At 40.4% G+C, this 18,948-nt stretch overlaps 4 protein-coding genes across 4 annotated transcripts; all 4 read left to right on the top strand.

Annotated features, from left to right (window-relative positions):
- Positions 1 to 14: 14 nt before the first annotated feature.
- Positions 15 to 3,011, top strand: LOC117825324 (extracellular calcium-sensing receptor-like). Its single transcript, XM_034701108.1, has 6 exons — positions 15 to 118; positions 200 to 488; positions 566 to 1,321; positions 1,398 to 1,625; positions 1,731 to 1,854; positions 2,013 to 3,011. Exons 1-6 carry the CDS (start codon positions 30 to 32, stop codon positions 2,930 to 2,932), a joined length of 2,406 nt encoding a protein of 801 aa, XP_034556999.1. The 5' UTR covers positions 15 to 29; the 3' UTR covers positions 2,933 to 3,011.
- Positions 3,012 to 4,901: 1,890 nt separating this feature from the next.
- Positions 4,902 to 7,922, top strand: LOC117825323 (extracellular calcium-sensing receptor-like). Its single transcript, XM_034701107.1, is given in 7 exon segments — positions 4,902 to 5,101; positions 5,185 to 5,473; positions 5,618 to 6,427; positions 6,506 to 6,733; positions 6,807 to 6,930; positions 7,029 to 7,629; positions 7,631 to 7,922. Coding segments are annotated over 7 exon segments (2,544 nt in total).
- Positions 7,923 to 9,633: 1,711 nt separating this feature from the next.
- Positions 9,634 to 12,696, top strand: LOC117825446 (extracellular calcium-sensing receptor-like). Its single transcript, XM_034701298.1, has 6 exons — positions 9,634 to 9,779; positions 9,874 to 10,159; positions 10,299 to 11,123; positions 11,209 to 11,439; positions 11,527 to 11,650; positions 11,783 to 12,696. Exons 1-6 carry the CDS (start codon positions 9,634 to 9,636, stop codon positions 12,694 to 12,696), a joined length of 2,526 nt encoding a protein of 841 aa, XP_034557189.1.
- Positions 12,697 to 13,933: 1,237 nt separating this feature from the next.
- Positions 13,934 to 18,177, top strand: LOC117825682 (extracellular calcium-sensing receptor-like). The gene is made up of 7 exons (XM_034701601.1): positions 13,934 to 13,964; positions 14,254 to 14,491; positions 14,668 to 14,965; positions 15,114 to 15,899; positions 15,978 to 16,205; positions 16,372 to 16,495; positions 17,258 to 18,177. The coding sequence occupies exons 1-7, from the start codon at positions 13,934 to 13,936 to the stop codon at positions 18,175 to 18,177; spliced, it is 2,625 nt and encodes an 874-aa protein (XP_034557492.1).
- Positions 18,178 to 18,948: the final 771 nt, after the last annotated feature.

Genomic DNA, 18,948 nt, shown 5'->3' with positions numbered 1-18,948 from the left:
TCCCTCTGCTCTCCAAAGAGGGAGATGTCATGATTGGGGGAGCATTTTCCATTCACAGCAAAATCACACAACCTCTACTTTCTTTTACAGAGACACCATCACGTCTAACATGTTCCAGGTAACTATCAGAAGTGTTTCAAAGACTTTGTTTTACTCTCTTCGAGTGACTACAACATCTTATTTGGCTTTTTTCTCTCAGGATAAATCTCCGGGAATTTCGATTCGCTCAGACCATGATATTTGCAATCCAGGAAATAAACAAAAGTGACTATCTTCTCCCTAATGTTTCTATCGGGTATCGTATTTATGACAACTGTGGCTCCACATTATCATCAATGCGTGCTGTGATGGGCCTGATGAATGGTGAGGAGCTGTCTGTAGGAAAGATCTGCTCTGGACAATCAGCTGTTCATGCTATCATCGGGGAGTCTGAATCGTCTTCGACCATTGTGCTGTCACGCACGACTGGACCATTTGAAATACCAGTGGTAAGAGGGATATCTGTGTGTATCAATGTATAAATCAAATGCAAACTGTCCTTAGTTTGCTCTCTGTGTGTTCTCAGATAAGTCATTCAGCTACCTGTGAGTGTTTGAGCAGCAGAAAGGAGTTTCCATCCTTCTTTCGGACCATCGCAAGTGACCTCTACCAGAGCCGAGCACTCGCTCAGCTGGTCAAACACTTTGGCTGGACATGGGTGGGTGCAGTCAATAGTGACAGCGACTACGGCAACAATGGCATGGCCATCTTTCTCACTGCAGCCCAGGAGGAAGGAGTCTGTGTGGAGTATATTGAGAAATTTCACAGAGCAGAGCCGGAAAAACTCATGAAAGTGGTAGAAGTGATCAAGAAGAGCACTGCGAGGGTAATTGTTGGTTTCCTCGCACATGTTGAAATGAACAACCTTCTACAGCAGTTGAGTTTGCACAACATAACTGGCCGGCAGTTCATCGGTGTGGAGGCCTGGATCACTGCGGACAGCCTTGTGACTCCTACCAGCTTCAGTGTGCTGGGAGGTTCATTAGGATTTGCTGTGCAAAAGGGTAATATAAGGGGCATGGATGATTTCTTAATCAAGGATTTCTGGAGGACAGAGTTTAAGTGCACAGGAATGAGCAAGGACACGATGACAACGACATCCTACTGTATAGAAAACAAGGATTTAATTGAGCTTAAAGATTATATTGATGATGTAGCTGAGCTGAGATACTCCAGTAACATATACAAAGCCATATATGCTGTGGCACATTCTCTGCACAGCATCCTGAAATGCTCTAAAAAACAGGGGTGTGACAAGACTGTTAAAGTTACTCCTCAGCAGGTGAAACAAATACATTAACAGTTTATTTATAAGTCATGCAAATTGATATTTTGACATGTTTTTGTTTTATTTTTAGGTTGTGGAGTCTTTAAAGCGGGTGAATTTTACCATCAAGAACGGGGATCAGGTGTGGTTTGACAGAACTGGAGCAGCTGTGGCTCGGTACGAGGTAGTGAACTGGCAGAGGGGATCTGACGGCTCAGTCCAGTTCAAACCTGTTGGCTACTACGACGCCTCCCTCCCTCCTGGGCAAAAGTTTGTACTCAAGACTGAAGCCATAATGTGGCCTGGAGGAAAGACAGAGGCAAATATCCTTACTGATTCCAAAATCTGCATTTAAATAGTCCTAGTTTGCCACTCTACAGCTTGATGGTTGGTAAAAATAACTTGTGATTTATTTGCTCCAAAGTTACCTGTGTCAGTGTGCAGTGAGAGCTGCCGTCCAGGAACACACAAAGTCCTCCAGAAAGGAAAGCCAGTCTGCTGCTATGACTGCATACCGTGTGCAGAGGGAGAAATCAGCAACAGCACAGGTAGATGTACCACAGACGTGAGCTGTTACAATTTGAGTACTGTGTTCACTTGCAGGAGTCTGTGCATCATTTTGAAGTTACTTATGGTACAGTCTCTTTTATATGTTTCAGAATTAGCTAATTAAATTACAATAATAGTAATGATATTTCTGTTACAGATTCTAATGACTGCATAAAGTGTCCCGAGGAATATTGGTCCAATCAAAACAGAGACGCATGCACACTGAAAATTGTCGAGTTCCTCTACTTCACCGAGGTTATGGGTGTGATTCTAATATTTTTCACTCTGTTTGGTGTGTTCCTCACTCTTTTTGCGGCCACTCTTTTCATGGTGCATAAGGAAACTCCCTTAGTGAAAGCCAATAACTCTGAGCTCAGCTTTCTCCTGCTCTTCTCTTTGACTCTGTGCTTCCTGTGTTCTCTGACCTTCGTCGGCCGGCCTTCCGAGTGGTCCTGCATGCTGAGACACACAGCATTCGGCATCACATTTGTCCTCTGTATCTCTTGTGTTCTTGGGAAAACTATAGTTGTGCTAATGGCCTTTAAAGCAACACTCCCAGGCAGTAATATGACGAAGTGGTTTGGGCCCACACAGCAGAGGCTCAGTGTTCTTGCTTTTACACTAATACAGGTTTTAATTTGCATACTGTGGCTGACCATAAACCCTCCCTTTCCCTTCAAGAATATGAAACACTACAAAGATAAAATCATCCTTGAGTGTGCCCTGGGATCACCTATAGGGTTCTGGGCTGTGTTAGGATACATTGGACTCTTAGCTATTCTCTGTTTTTTTCTTGCTTTTCTGGCTCGAAAGCTGCCTGATAATTTCAACGAAGCTAAATTAATCACTTTCAGTATGCTGATATTCTGTGCAGTGTGGATCACCTTCATCCCAGCATATGTTAGCTCTCCTGGGAAGTTCACTGTAGCTGTGGAGATATTTGCTATTCTGGCCTCCAGTTATGGGCTTCTCTTCTGCATTTTTCTGCCAAAATGTTTCATCATTTTGTTTAGACCTGAGCAGAATACGAGGAAACACATCATGGGCAAGACATCAAATAGTGATAAACGTTATTAGATGTTTCATATAATGCTTTTTCTCAGTATATTTGCAACACAATGTTTTATTCTTGTCATCAAACCACAGCTGAACACAAATACAGAGGTCCAATGAGATATTAGCACATCTTTTAATTATATATCTGGTAGGTTGTCTATATAATGCCTTTAAATCACTATAAATCTCAAAGTCAATACATTATTGCAAAGTAACATTCCAACCTCTAAAGTGATTATAAATGTTATTTATTGAATCATTGCGGGTAATTCAGAGTCAATATCTCTTTTTGTGTCAGCTACATTTGTATAGTAAAATTAAGTAGGCTTTATTAAGTTGAGAATCATGAGCGAGCACATACTTTGTATTATTTAATGTAAATAAAAGATTCTCAAACCATCCCCGACTACTTGTTTATATTTAACCCAATGATGGCAGTCACAGTGGTGGTAACCCCTCTTACTATCTCATGTGCAAACCCACTCCATGAACACAGTCGTCACATAAGCATAGTGCATGAACATTAACATGTGTGCCATGGGAAAAAAAACGTTTGAACATATCAACTTTACATGACAACTAACATAACCAACATTCACACCTGATGTCTGCCCTGTAAGGTTATGATGTCCTATGTTGGCCCCTGCGTAGCTCCACTGGAGCAGGTTTAAAATTGAATCATTGGAAAGGTCACATTATTGCTCTGACAACCTACAAGTCACAAGCATAACAGAAAGTCGTAATATATTAGTACCTGATAATTTATTTAGATATAAGGTCTAGAAGTAAGACTGTCGTGATACTATAAACCAAGAAAAAACATCCTAAAAAAGAAAAAGAACAATAAAATAGTTACTATGAACAATATTGGCAAAAATTGAATAAATAAAAATAAACTGAAAGACAACTTAATGTTCTTTAAGTCATTAATGGTATTTTGTTAAATCAAAATTAAGAAAATATATTCAATTCAAACACAGTTATTGTGCTGAGTGGTATACAATACATTTAAGAATTCAAAGGTCCTGTTGAGAACAGGAACCCCTCCTCTCGCTTTTGAATTTTCCAAATATAGAAATAACCTGAAGGAACACAGACTGTGTGAACTATGTGAATTATTCCAGGTTGTGAATAAATCACATTTTATTTTGTATTGACCTCATTATGATGAGTAAAGAACTCCTCTGATGTTCAAAGTCCTGATATGTTTTGGTGTACTGATGACGACTGACTGGAGTGGACGTTTAGTTATAATACTCACAAGTTGGCCTCTTTTGTTTCGAAAGCATGGAAGAAACTATAGGATAGTTCATTTTTGTTAAGACTATTTTTGTAATTTACATGTCTACATGGTCTTTGTGTGTAAATGTAATATCAGAACCATTGCATATTCATAAAGCATGCAAAAATCTGAAATAATGCAATAAATTAAACATGCAGCAGATAGATCAAACTGTGCAGCTGAAATAGTTAAAATATACATAATGAGTGTAAATGCTACGCAGAAAACATCAGTGAAGATTAGTCAGAGAAAACACAAATCCAGAAAGAAGATGTAGTAGGAAAAGCACTGCACAGACTTGATATAAGTCTTCAGGCCTTTAGGATAAGAACTTATAGAAATGCTTGATTTTACAGCTTGAGAAGGGCGGACTAAAGACAGAATTTGATGTGAACAAAGATCCAAGAATGAACTTGGACTGACTCTGGCTGCTTTCGCTTCTTTACAAACGTCTTAGTATCATTGAATTTTGCTTGTTGATGAAGTTAGCATCTAAAAATAGAACACCAGCTAAAATGAAGGACAGCTCATCAGTCTGACGTCATCTCACAGTCATAAAATAAAGGCACCACAATCACCATCATCTTCAGTGAAAAGCTCTTCCTATCAAAGGAGGTACACGTTCTGGTCAGTGTGAGAAGAGCTCATTAGGTTCCGTTTCTTTCTGTGAGTATTTTCTTGTACCAGATGTGTGGTTGTGCATATAAAATGATTCTCTTTGTGCTTTTTATGAGAACCTTTGGAGCAGAGGACGACCCTGTGATCTGTAAGATGATGGGGAGCCCAGCGTTTCCTCTGTTATCTAAAGAAGGAGATATCACAATTGGAGGAGCTTTTTCTCTCCATAGCCAAATCTCAGAGCCTTCACTCTCTTTCACAGATACTCCAGAACCACTAACATGCTCCAGGTACTGTTTGACATGTCAGATGACATTTTTACTTTCTTGAAAGGAGAGAACACATATTGACTGAAAACTGTTCTTACTTTCAGGCTAAATTTCAGAGAGTTTCGTTTTGCTCAAACAATGATTTTTGCCATTGAAGAGATCAACAATAGTAGCTCTCTGCTGCCTAGTATTTCCATTGGTTACAAGCTATTTGATACCTGTGGTTCAACGCTGCCCTCCTCTCGTGCAGCGATGGGTTTATTGAACGGACGAGAAAGGACTTTAGGAAAAAACTGCTCCAGCCAGTCATCAGTTCAGGCCATCATTGGAGCCTCTGAGTCTTCCTCCACGATTGTGATGCTACAGATTTTAGGGATCTTCCAAGTACCAGTGGTAAATATTCTGATTATTAACGTTTGTTGTTTCTTCCAAGAGGTTTTGTGTGACTTTTTTTCAAAGTGAAGAGTAAATTCTGGTGCTTTAGTGTGATACTTTAGTGTCAATCTGACTTCTCTACCCTCCTTTTCTTTCCATTAGATTAGCCACTTTGCCACGTGTGCTTGCCTGAGTAACAGAAAAGAATTCCCCTCTTTCTTCAGAACCATACCCAGCGACTACTACCAGAGCAGAGCTTTGGCTAAACTGGTCAAGCACTTTGGCTGGACCTGGGTTGGGGCAGTTAGAAGTGACAATGATTATGGCAACAATGGCATGGCAACATTTGTCAAAGCTGCAAGTCAGGAAGGAGTCTGTGTTGAGTACTCAGAAGCCATCTCAAGGACCGCTGACCAGAGTGACCAGGTTGCCAGGGTGGTCAGAGTGATCAAAAGCAGCAGTGCAAGGGTTTTAATCGCCTTCCTTGCCCAGGGTGAGATGAATGTTCTGCTTGAGGAAGCTCTGAAGCAGAACTTGACTGGGCTTCAATGGGTGGGCAGTGAGTCCTGGATTACAGCAGGTCATCTAGCCAATAAAAGGTACTCGGGAATACTGATGGGGTCTCTGGGCTTCACCCTAAGAAAAACAAAGATACCAGGCTTGCAAGAGTTTCTTTTGCAGGTTAACCCGAGCCAGGATCCTCAGAATAATCTGCTGAGAGAGTTCTGGGAAGCAACATTTGGCTGCAGTTTTGAGTCCAGTCTGACTGGCCCTACAGCATGCTCTGGCTCTGAAAGACTAGATGATATTAATAACCCTTTTACAGATGTGTCAGAGCTAAGGATATCTAACAATGTGTATAAGGCTGTGTATGCTGTAGCTCATGCCATGCACAACATGTTAGAGTGTGGTCAAAGTGGCAAAGCAATAAATGAGGCATGTATGTGGAAAGATGATTTTGAGCCACAACAGGTAAACAGTTGCTTTTGGGTTTGATGTAATTCAAAATCATTTATCTGTGTGAGTAATTTACCTAAGTTCTGTTGGTAGGTTTTGAGACACCTCCAAGATGCAAATTTTACACTACAGTCAGGAGAAAGGCAGTATTTTGATGAAAACGGAGACCCTGCAGCAACCTATGAGCTGGTGAATTGGCAGAAAGACCAAACAGGGGAGACGGTCTTTGTGGCTGTAGGGAGCTATGATGCTTCACTACCGAACGGAAAGCAGTTTACCATGAATGGGATAAACATAGCTTGGACTGCCGGATCCCCAAAGGTGTTGAATATTGAGTCCTATTTATGTTACAAGAGCATAAACTATGAACTTAGAAGTTGTGGTGTTGTTACAGAGGCCGGAGTCTGTCTGCAGTGAGAGTTGTCTGCCGGGTTTCAGACAAGCTGTTATCAAAGGTAAACCCATCTGCTGCTTCTCCTGCATTGCCTGTGCTGCTGGAGAGATCAGCAACTCCACCAGTGAGTACAAGCTTAACTTAAATCACTCTAACATGTCCAGTCTACGAATCACACTGTCAGTTCCACGAGCTCTGCAAACACCTGAGTGTCTCTTTTAGGTTCTGCAGAGTGTTCCCCGTGTCCCATGGAGTACTGGTCAAACGAAGATCATAGCCAGTGTGTCCCAAAGGTGATTGAGTTCCTCTCATATGGAGAAACCATGGGCGCCCTCCTCGCTGCTTTCTCACTGTTTGGAGCTTCTATAACAATAGTGGTGTTGTGTGTCTTCTCTTGGTTCCGTCATACCCCTCTCGTCAAAGCCAGCAACTCTGAGCTGAGCTTCCTGCTGCTCTTCTCCTTGGCCCTGTGTTTCCTGTGTTCTTTGACTTTCATAGGCCAGCCAACTGAGTGGTCCTGCATGCTGCGGCACACAGCTTTCGGCATCGCTTTCGCCTTATGCATGTCTTGTATCTTGGCAAAAACCATAGCAGTGGTTAATGCTTTTAGAGCCAACAGGCCTTCCAACACAGTCCCTCAGTGTTCGGCTGCACTTCAGAGAGCCAGTGTTCTCAGCTGTACTCTGCTTCAAGTGTTGGTTTGTTTGCTGTGGTTAACTCTTGCCCCACCTTACCCTTACAAAAACACAGCTTATGCCATTGAAAGGATTATTTTGGAGTGTGATTTGGGGTCTCCCATAGGGTTTTGGGTTGTGTTGGGATATAGGACTCCTGGCGGTGCTGTGCTTTATCCTTGCTTTTCTGGCTCGAAAGCTACCTGATAATTTTAATGAAGCCAAATTCATCACCTTCAGCATGCTCATATTCTGTGCAGTATGGATTGCTTTTATCCCAGCGTATGTCAGCTCTCCTGGGAAATTTACTGTAGCTGTAGAGATATTTGCTATTCTGGCCTCAAGCTTTGGGTTGCTTTTTTGTATATTTGCCCCAAAATGTTATATTTTACTACTACAACCAGAGAAAAACTCCAAAAAACATATGATGGGGAGAAAATAAGAAAAACACTTAAACTTACGATACCATGTGATGCAATGCGATACAATACTAAACAACGCGATATGAAGCGATATGATTGGCTACCAAACCACACCATACCAGACCATTACCTCCAATATCACAATACAGAGATTCTCTAATAATTGATGACCTGCAGAACTAGGATATAGTGATGCATGATGATATCTGAATGACTAAGAACAAGATTAATGTCAACAATGCCCCTATGAGGGGTCAAGATGTATTGATGTGGAGAATTGAGTTGGTAGGGAAAGCTGTTATTGATATATTCAACACTAGGGGTACAATATTTATGCAACATTAGTCAGAACGACGATATATTTCCAGATATTTGTTTTGTCCCACCCCTAATTCTAACCTTTTTTAAACGTTACCAAACAAACGAACAAAAAATAATAGCCTTGCACTCAAATCAATTCAGGTTTCTAAATTGATTATTTTTAATTATATGCTGTTTTGTCCCTGTTGGCACACGAGTCACTGTCGCAGTCAAGCTGTGGCAGTGACTACCTGCTGCAAAATTTCCCTGCAACTACTATGATGGAAAATAACACCACCACTGTGCTGTTGAATTGCACTTTTCACTTTAAGAAAACTTTTGAAAAGTTGGAAGTTATATAAACTCTGTGTCAAACAGAATTCGAATATCACTTAAGTTCCTCGAGTTTGAGCTACCACCTCGAAGCTAAGCATACAGGCACAGGTACTCAGAATGATGAGAGAGGGCAACTGAGTCACAAAATCTGGCAGAGCTCTATTAAGGAGTTTTAATAGCCACACACCTGTGAATGAAACTAAATCAAAGAAGTTAACCACACTGCTTGTTTAATGGTTCGGAAATTACTGCAGGACGGTGTTTTCTTTTTTGTATTTCACAGTCATAGCACTTTGAAGGTGTCTCCTACCTCTAAGTTATGGATTATGACCACACTGTAGTAGTGCAGCATTTATTTGAACAATACATCTAAAAGTCAAGATCATTAAGTTAATGTCATTGCATTCATTTGGTTCCTAGACAGAGACAACATTAACATGGTTAATATAGAATTTTAAACAAATTTGAAAAGGAAAATAATGGAACCTTAAACATGCGATTAAAATTGTGATTAGTCATAATAAAATATTAAATTGTAGCGACTGATCACAGTTTTAAGAAAAATATGGTTAGATAGCCCTTGTTTGAATTAAGGATATTTTCCAGACAATGCTTACTCTGTGAAACAATGTATGTGAATTATAAAGTCCAGCTTCATTATAAATGTAATACTTCAGGCTTTTGGGTTCTTGGGGACAAGGAATATTTTTCCTTCATGCATCGGCTCATGTGTTAAAAACTAGTTTATATCATTCAGCTTGAAATAAAAATAAAAACTAAAATAAAAAAATATATAATTGCATTTTAATTGCTCAGTCTTCCCCAAAGACTATTTAAGCTCCCTCATAGGATGATTCATCTGTATGTCAAACCACAGTGACTGTGATTGGTGAGGGGAAAAAATCCACAATTTTCACCAAGGCTGTCCCCAAGCCCCTGTGGCTTTGTCATAGTCATGAAAAAAAACTATAAAATGCTCAGAGTTAGAGGGTTTTCTCTTCGAGCCCTAGGTAGCAGATAGTGAGGTGAGCAATCATGCTGCTGAGGGCAGTTCTGCTACTTCTTTCCCTCTTCGCTATCAGAGGAGGAAAGCCCATGTGTCAAACATATGGGACAAAAGAACTGTCACAGTTTTCTAAGGAGGGAGACATCAACATTGGAGGCATTTTCTCCTTCCATCAGAACCCAGTACAGGTCAATCCAGCTCTCCATGTCAACCCAGGAACCATCCAGTGTGAAGGGTAAGAAAGGGAGGAAAACATTTCACTCTCTTGTATGTATGCTTGCCTTATTTTATTAATTTTTCAAACAACTTGGTCCATCTCCTGTTCACAGACTGGACCCAGGTGAGCTCCAGTATGCCTTTACTATGATGCTTGCCATAGAGGAGATCAACAATAGCTCAGATCTGCTGCCGGGGGTGACACTAGGTTACAGGATCTTTGACTCGTGCCCCAGTATCCCTTTGTCTATCAGGGCGTCACTAAACCTGATGAATAGGTGGGAGAGCGGGGAGGAAAGCTGTAGGAAGCTCTCCTATGTGCATGCTGTCATAGGGGAAACCACATCCACCTCCACGATAGGTATTGCACGCACCATGGGACCGTTTCATATACCTGTGGTGAGTGCTGAGGGGCATCTCTGCTTTCTGCACACATGGACTGTCAAGTGAATTTGTCTTGTAAAATTAGAGGAAATAATGTATGTGAAAATATGGCATTACATGTGTGTTTTATTTCTCTGTTTAAACTGTGTTTCAGATCAGCCATTCAGCCACTTGTGCATGTCTTAGCAACAGAAGGGACTACCCCTCTTTCTTCAGAACTATACCCAGTGATATCTACCAAAGCCAAGCCTTAGCAAAGCTTGTGAAACACTTTGGCTGGACCTGGGTTGGGGCTATCAGAACTAACAGTGACTACGGTAATGGTGGAATGGCCACTTTCCTCGAAGCAGCAGAAAAAGAAGGAGTGTGTGTTGAGTACTCTTTGGCTATTTACAGAACTGATCCAAGAAAGTGGTTCTTAGAAGTGGTGGACATTATAAAAAAATCCACCTCCAAGGTTATAGTTGCCTTTGCAGACGGCACAGATCTGGACATACTCATTAAGGAGCTGCATGCTCAGAATGTGACAGGCCTGCAGTGGGTGGGCAGCGAGGGCTGGATCACTTACCGCTACATTGCCTCTGCTGTGAACTACGCTGTGGTGCAGGGGGCGGTTGGCTTTGCAGCATTGAATGCTCACATCCCCGGTCTGCAGGAGTTTCTGGCTGACAGAAGGCCCTCTACCGCCCTGGGAGACCTGGGATTGGTGGAGTTGTGGGAAACAGTGTTCAGCTGCACCCTGACTTCCCAAGCAGAGACTGGAGCTCAGGGTTCAGTCGCAGCCTGCACGGGGAAGGAGTCTCTGAGGGACACAAACACGCGTTTCACAGATGTTTCAGATGCCAGTCTGCTGAATAATGTTTACAAGGCCACATATGCTGTTGCACATGCATTGCACATGCTGTTTACTTGCAAAGACGGAGAGGGGCCTTTTGAGAACAATACATGTGCTGAAAGGGAAAATGTTCAACCATGGGAGGTAAAAATAAGAAACTGTCTAAATAAAGAAAAGTGAACACAACTATACACACATGTATTTTAATGACATCACTGTTTCCTTGTAGGTGCTGCATTACCTAACACAAGTCAATTTTACAACTAAAATCGGTGAAAATGTGTTCTTTGATGAGTATGGGGACCCAGCAGCACGTTACGCGCTGGTGAACTGGCAGATGGATGAGACAGGTTACATACTTTTTGAGACCATCGGTTACTATGATGCCTCCCAGCCTGAAGGTCAACAGTTTGAGATGAAAGCAGGTGTGAATGCCATCTGGGCAGGCAATAATCACAAGGTAATAAATGTACTTGGAAGATTTTTTTAAATGTAGTTAGAACTGAATCATTGAATGAATATGGATGTGTTCCTTTTCTATATCCAGGTGCCAAGGTCTGTCTGCAGTGAGAGCTGTGTGCAGGGGACCCGCCGGGCTTTCGTCAAAGGCAAACCTTTTTGCTGTTTCGACTGCATCACCTGTGCTGACGGGGAGTTCAGCAACAGTACAAGTGAGACAGCAGGATTCCTAGCCTTTACTGTAGCGCTCATCGTGTTTCTGTTGGGCAAAATCACTGCCGGCACTTTATTGGTGTATCTGAAGATGTCTGTACTGTACAGCCTAAACATGTTTATGCTTTCAGATGCGGTGAAATGTGACAAATGTCCTCCTGAGTACAAGTCCAACGAAGAGAGGAATAAGTGTGACTTGAAAGCTATTGAGTTCCTCACCTTCAGAGAATTGATGGGGATACTGTTGGTCACTTTTTCTGTCTTCGGGGCCTGCCTGGCCATGACTGTAGCCCTGATATTTTTCCACTACAGGCAGACTCCTATTGTGAGGGCCAACAACTCTGAGCTGAGCTTCCTTCTGCTCTTCTCTTTGACTCTGTGCTTCCTTTGTTCTCTGACCTTCATCGGCCGGCCCTCTGAGTGGTCCTGCATGCTGAGACACACAGCATTCGGCATCACATTTGTCCTCTGTATCTCTTGTGTGCTGGGGAAAACTATAGTTGTGTTAATGGCCTTTAAAGCAACACTCCCAGGCAGCTCTGTGATGAAGTGGTTTGGGCCTGCACAGCAGAGGCTCAGTGTTCTGGCTTTCACTTTGATACAGGTTTTAATTTGCATACTGTGGTTGACCATAAACCCTCCCTTTCCATTCAAGAATATGAAACACTACAAAGATAAGATTATCCTTGAATGTGCCCTGGGATCACCTGTAGGGTTCTGGGCTGTGTTAGGATACATTGGACTCCTTGCTGTCTTGTGTTTTCTTCTTGCTTTTCTGGCTCGAAAGCTGCCTGATAATTTCAACGAAGCTAAATTCATCACATTCAGCATGCTGATATTCTGTGCTGTGTGGATAACCTTTATCCCTGCATATGCCAGCTCTCCTGGGAAGTTCACTGTAGCTGTGGAGATATTTGCTATTCTGGCTTCAAGTTATGGAATGCTGTTTTGTATTTTTTTGCCCAAGTGCTACATAATTTTATTAAAGCCTGAGAACAACACGAGGAAACATTTGATGAGTAAAGTCACCCCGAAATCCCTTTGAATTATCAAACTGTAATCAAATATTTGTACATTTTCTTGTCATTGTCATGTCATTGATTTTTTTATGTATATCACTGTACATTTCTGTTGTCCCAACAAGTTGCATTAAAAAGAGTGTTTTCATGCTTAAATGATGAGGGAATGTATGGCTCTGCACAAAAACCCCTTCAAGGTCTCAAGGTGTGTATATATCAGTCATTCAGATGAATTAGAAACGTATTTTGATCATTTATTTTGGTTATTAAAAACAAAAAGTAACACATTTTAAGCTATACTGCCATATATTACAGTACTAGACTCAAGATTTTGAGCCTTAAAAGCAGACTTTCAGTTATGGATGATATATTTTAACTGTTTAATAGTTCACAACATCAGTGAGTCTTAAAGTTGTTTTTTTTATTGTTTTACACAGTAAAAGTAACAACAATAAATGTAAATATATCCTGACATGTGCTGTCTTCTCTGTGTTACTCTCCTGAGAAAATATTCTATAACTCGAATAACATTTTTTATGTTACAGGACAAAATTGTTCAAATTGAAGTGACTACAAAACAACACAAAGATATTGTGCTCTACATATTTCAAATGTTTCAAATATGATTTTGTTTCTGTCTGTAATTCAATGTATCAATAACTGTTTATTATTAAAGAAACATTATATTAAGCCTGTGTTTACTACTTTTCTTGAGCCTTTGACTGAATCCAAAATACAGACATAAAGAGAGGTTTATTAAGAAAAGTGTTGCAGACAACCATAGTGTTAGTAAGGTGTCTCTGTTTACTAAAGGTGGAAGCATTTGTGTTTTTTTAAGTTATATTTTTAGGGCTTTTTGCCTTTATTCTATAGGACAGCTGAAGAGAGACAGGAAATATGTGGGGTAGAGAGTGGGGGAAGACATGCAGGAAATGGTAGACCGGTTGGGAATCGAACCGGCCACCCCTGCAACGAGGACTGTAGCCTCTGCATGTGGGGCGCTTAGACTGCTAGGCCACCACCAGCACCCCAGCATTTGTGTTTTTAGACCTGATTATCCCTCAGTATAATACTCAACAAAGTATTGTTTGCTTTAAATCATTAGGCATGCATTATACTGCCTGGCATTAAACATGAACACATGAATCAGCCAATATCATGATTGATGAATGATGCTTTCTGAAAATATCACCAGTGCCTAAAATACCTATTAATCACATTTATGATTGTAAGAATAACTGAGCACAAGAGATTAAATTCAATATGTACACTGAAGCCTTCAACGGTGACACAGGTTTGTCATACACAGCTAAGACATTCTAAAAATTAATGGCCCCAAACTCTTTTTCTGACTGGTAACTTGTTTGCTTCCCTTTCTTGGTCCTCAGAGATTACATTGTGTCATTGTGGTGATTTTTGTAGGAGCAGGTAACTTGCAGCACTGATGTAAAAGACAAATTTCCCTATGGGGACAATAAAGTATATCGTACCGTATCGTATCGTACATATCTCTTTCTGTCACCATTTTTTATACTGCTCCAAAATGTATAAATACTTGTGCACACTCGATTTTGCTCTTGTAGACAGTATGACATCCACACAGAGGTGGTTAGAGAAGGGTTGGGCACTGTTGCAGCTATTGTCGGTTATGTCTGTCCCACAGGCTGAGAGGTCTGTGTGCAGGCTGAGCGGGGATGCAGAATACCCCCAGGTGTCCATGGATGGGGACATCATATTGGGAGGAATTTTCTCTTTCCACAGGCGCTGGGAAGTAGGACTGCATACCTACGAGAATAAACCACTGTCACTGCAGTGCATCAGGTAAATTATGATATTGAAATATTTTAGATTTCACATTAAGAAGTACAAAAGTTTATCAAAATGTGTACTGAAGTTGGAAATCTCCTTTTGTGTGATTTATAACCATCAAATGTTTCAATTTAAATGCTATTGTTTCTTTTCAAGGATGTGCACTATGTGTAATTCTCTGCATACAGTCTGAATTTCAGAGGCTTCCAGTATGCCCAGGCTACGCGCTTTGCCATAGAAGAGATTAATAACAGCACAGACCTGCTTCCAGGGATCTCCCTGGGCTATCAGATCTATGATTCATGTGGATCCATCGCTAGAGCTGTGAAAGTCTCTCTTGCCCTGGTCAATGGTAATAACATGGTATCTGCACCGTCTGAGGAACCATGCACGAGACCTGCTCAAGTGCAGGCCATCATGGGAGAGACCTTTTCCTCACCTTGTATGGCTATAGCGACTGTGATGGGACCCTTTTCTATCCCTCTGGTGAGTGAGAAGGATAAGATTGAAATGTGAACAATAATGTTTAATCTGTGATTTGTAGGCAAAGAGGTTTAAGAATAACTAAAACTGAGTGTAATTTTTGTAATTTCAGTGCATCTTTATTTTGGGTTTTATTTCCTTTTACTTATAGATCAGCCATGCAGCTACTTGTGCTTGTCTGAGTGATAAAACAAAGTACCCATCCTTCCTCAGAACCATACCCAGTGACTACTACCAAAGCAGAGCCTTGGCCCATCTGGTCAGGCACTTTGGTTGGACTTGGGTTGGAGCTATCAGGACAAATGATGATTATGGGAATAATGGCATGGCCACATTCACAGCAACCGCCCAACAGCTGGGCATATGTCTCGAGTACTCAGTATCTATCTATAGAACAGATCCACCTGAAAAGGTACAAAGGATAATTGATACTATAAAGGCTTCTACTTCCAAGGTCATAATCGCTTTCCTCTCTGCCTCTGATATGAATTTTTTAACAAACATATTGTCTCACCATAATCTGACTGGGTACCAGTGGGTGGGCAGTGAGGGCTGGATCTTTGATTCCCAAATTGCAGCCACTGGTGGGAATCACATTCTGGATGGTGCTATAGGCCTGTCAATCCCTATAGCACAAGTCAGTGGAATGAGAGAGTTCATGATGGATGTGAAGCCACTGATTTTATCTGGTAATAAAATGTTTACAGAGTTTTGGGAGACAATATTTAGCTGTAAGTTTAAAAAGACAGCAATAAACCAGAAAGAATGTACCGGACAGGAGGATCTAACTGGAGTGCAACACGGCTTCACTGAATTGCCTCTCATGCCATTTTTCAAAAATCTTTACAAAGGAGTGTATGCAGTGGCCCATGCACTTCACAAGATTCTCCACTGTAATGAAACATGTGACACTAAAGTTCAGCTAGATCCATATATGGTGAGTTGAACTCAAACAGTTTTAAATGTATTATTGTACTGATTTGACATAATGTTGCATAAATGCATATCTTCTTAGATTTTACAGCACATACAGAAGATTCAGTTTAAAACACAGGATGGAGATGAAGTTTACTTTAATGAGAATGGAGACCCTCCAGCAAAGTATGAAATTATAAACTGGCAGCCAAAAGAAGATGGCATGGTGGACTTTGCCATAGTTGGTCTTTATGATGCATCTCTACCTGAAGACAAACAGCTGATTCTGCAAAATAAATCTTTAATGTGGGCACAGAGCTCAAAAAAGGTAATCTCAATGAAATCAGTATTAATCAAAGTTCAATAGAAATATCCATATTGTATCAGTTTATTAAAGCTGTGTATAAATGTTGGCTTTCATGCATCAAAGATAAAACTATGTCTGCAAAAATAACCCCAAATGCTCATACATCTTTCTCATTTTGTTTAAATAGGTTCCTCTGTCTGTTTGCAGCGAGAAATGCCTCCCAGGAACTCGCAAGGTTCTCCAGAAAGGGAAACCTATCTGCTGCTACGACTGCTTAAAATGTGCAGAGGGAGAGATAAGCAACATTTCAGGTGTAGTATTATTTAATAATGTCATGATCACATGGAAAGCTATAGAAATTGCATGGTTTTATGATCAGAACGTAAATGCAGAGGCAGATTGATTGCATTGCTTGTACAGTAATCAAATAGTCTATAAGCAAATAAATGAAAAAGTATTACATGCATTTGTAAAATATCTTGGAAATTGATATTAGGGCTAGACAACAATTGTTCAAATTGTATGTAACTCAAAAATATTTTAAATTACTTTAATTTGAGAATGTAGAAAAATCGTGGTAAAATTGAAGGAGTGTTGTTTAAAATGTACAACATTTTATTCAACATTTTGCCCTATTTTGGATCCTGACAACATCAAAAACGAGACGTTAATTCATTGAAATTAAAGTGTATATTTTCCAAGAAATACAAATTTTGATCCAAGGCATCCTGAACAACTTCTGGTTGAAATTGGTTAATGGCTCTTGAATAAAAAGCAGAGGTGACTTTTCTCTACACATTCATGCTGACAACAGGTGATGTATTATGTAACTTTGTTTATAGTTTGTTTCAGTGATGATAAGAAAATAGGAGTCAAACTTAATCATATTTAAGGTAAATAAGGGAATGATAGACAACATTAATGATTATGTGTCAGGCAAACTGTCATAAAGATGTATTCTATTTAAATGGTAACAATGTGTCTGTCCAGTAGGCACAGACACAATGCAATATACAGACCAGAAGTCACATGTACAGAACACATCTGAAAACTGCTCCAATATTATCTTCCAGATTCTATCACCTGTGAACAATGCCACCCTGAATTCTGGTCTAATGAGAGAAGAGATGCCTGTGAGAAGAAAGAGGTCGAGTTTCTATCATATCATGAGATTTTGGGTGCCCTGCTCACCTCAGCGTCTCTATTGGGAACATGCATGACTGCTATTGTGGCCTTCATTTTCTTCAGGCACAGGCAGACTCCTATTGTGAGGGCCAACAACTCTGAGCTGAGCTTTTTACTGCTCTTTTCTTTGACTCTGTGCTTCTTGTGTTCTCTGACCTTCATCGGCCGGCCCTCCGAGTGGTCCTGCATGCTGAGACACACAGCATTCGGCATCACATTTGTCCTCTGTATCTCTTGTGTGCTTGGGAAAACTATAGTGGTGTTAATGGCCTTCAGGGCGACACTTCCAGGAAGTAATATGATGAAGTGGTTTGGGCCTGCACAGCAGAAACTCAGTGTTCTTGGATTCACTCTTGTACAGATTATAATATGTATTCTCTGGTTAACAATTTCTCCTCCTTTTCCCTTCAAGAATTTTAAAGATTTCAAGTACAAAATCATATTAGAGTGTGCTTTAGGTTCTGCTATAGGCTTTTGGGCTGTCCTTGGGTATATAGGACTGTTAGCCATGTTGTGTTTTGTTCTTGCTTTTCTGGCACGTAAACTGCCTGATAATTTCAATGAGGCTAAATTCATCACATTCAGCATGCTGATATTCTGCGCAGTATGGATCACTTTTATCCCAGCATATGTCAGCTCTCCTGGGAAGTTTAGTGTTGCTGTGGAGATATTTGCCATTCTGGCCTCCAGTTATGGGCTTCTCTTCTGCATTTTCCTGCCAAAATGTTTCATCATTTTGTTTAGACCTGAGCAGAACACTAAGAAACACATCATGGGTAAGACATCAAATAATGACATACATCATTAACATATGTCTAAAAACACGTGTTATGTTGCTGTAACTTTTAATCCACAGTTTTCCTTGTAACAAAAAATAAGGCATGCTGGTTAAATAAAATTTTGATTACATATTCATTTGATGGGTGTTTTTTTAATGCACATTATCAAGAAATGCCCCCTCTCCACAACTGAAACACACAAAATATAAGAGAGAGCTACCCACATATAAAGCTTCTTTCACTAATACAGATAAGCAATGTGACAAAATATTCCTTTTCCTCAAGAAATAAGCCAACATTGATAAACGTCTGGCTCCAGAGGCCTCAAACTATGTCATAATTATGTGGCAAATAAGTAAGTTGGCATACTAACAATCATAACTAACAATTTTTGTTGAGCTACCACAATTTTTAGTTCTAAAAGCCCCCTCTAGTATCATGTAAGCTCTTTTATACAATGTTTTATGATTCAGCTCAAGTTCCTTACTTTGCAGCAAGTACTCTGATTACTTCTAATCAGAATTATTTCCCCACAGTATTTGATTATTAAATGTTATCTAAATACTTTGGGGAAAGAATTCTGATAACATGTAATCTGACAATGTAAGTAATCTTAAAGGCCCTGTGAGGAGTTTTGAACTGGCTGAGAAACAGACTAAAAAATGATACTGATGCCTCTTTATGACCTTCAATTGCAAACAAGACCATCAGCAGCAACACTGGCACCTTCTCTGTTGTCATTTTTAATGCCTGAAACCGCCCTGAGGGGGTAGGTGTCAGACTAGATGATGGACATCTCG

Source organism: Notolabrus celidotus, chromosome 14 (genome assembly GCF_009762535.1).
Source record: "Notolabrus celidotus isolate fNotCel1 chromosome 14, fNotCel1.pri, whole genome shotgun sequence".
NCBI classification, from domain to species: Eukaryota; Metazoa; Chordata; class Actinopteri; order Labriformes; family Labridae; genus Notolabrus; species Notolabrus celidotus.
This window is presented reverse-complemented; position numbering and strand designations above follow the sequence as displayed.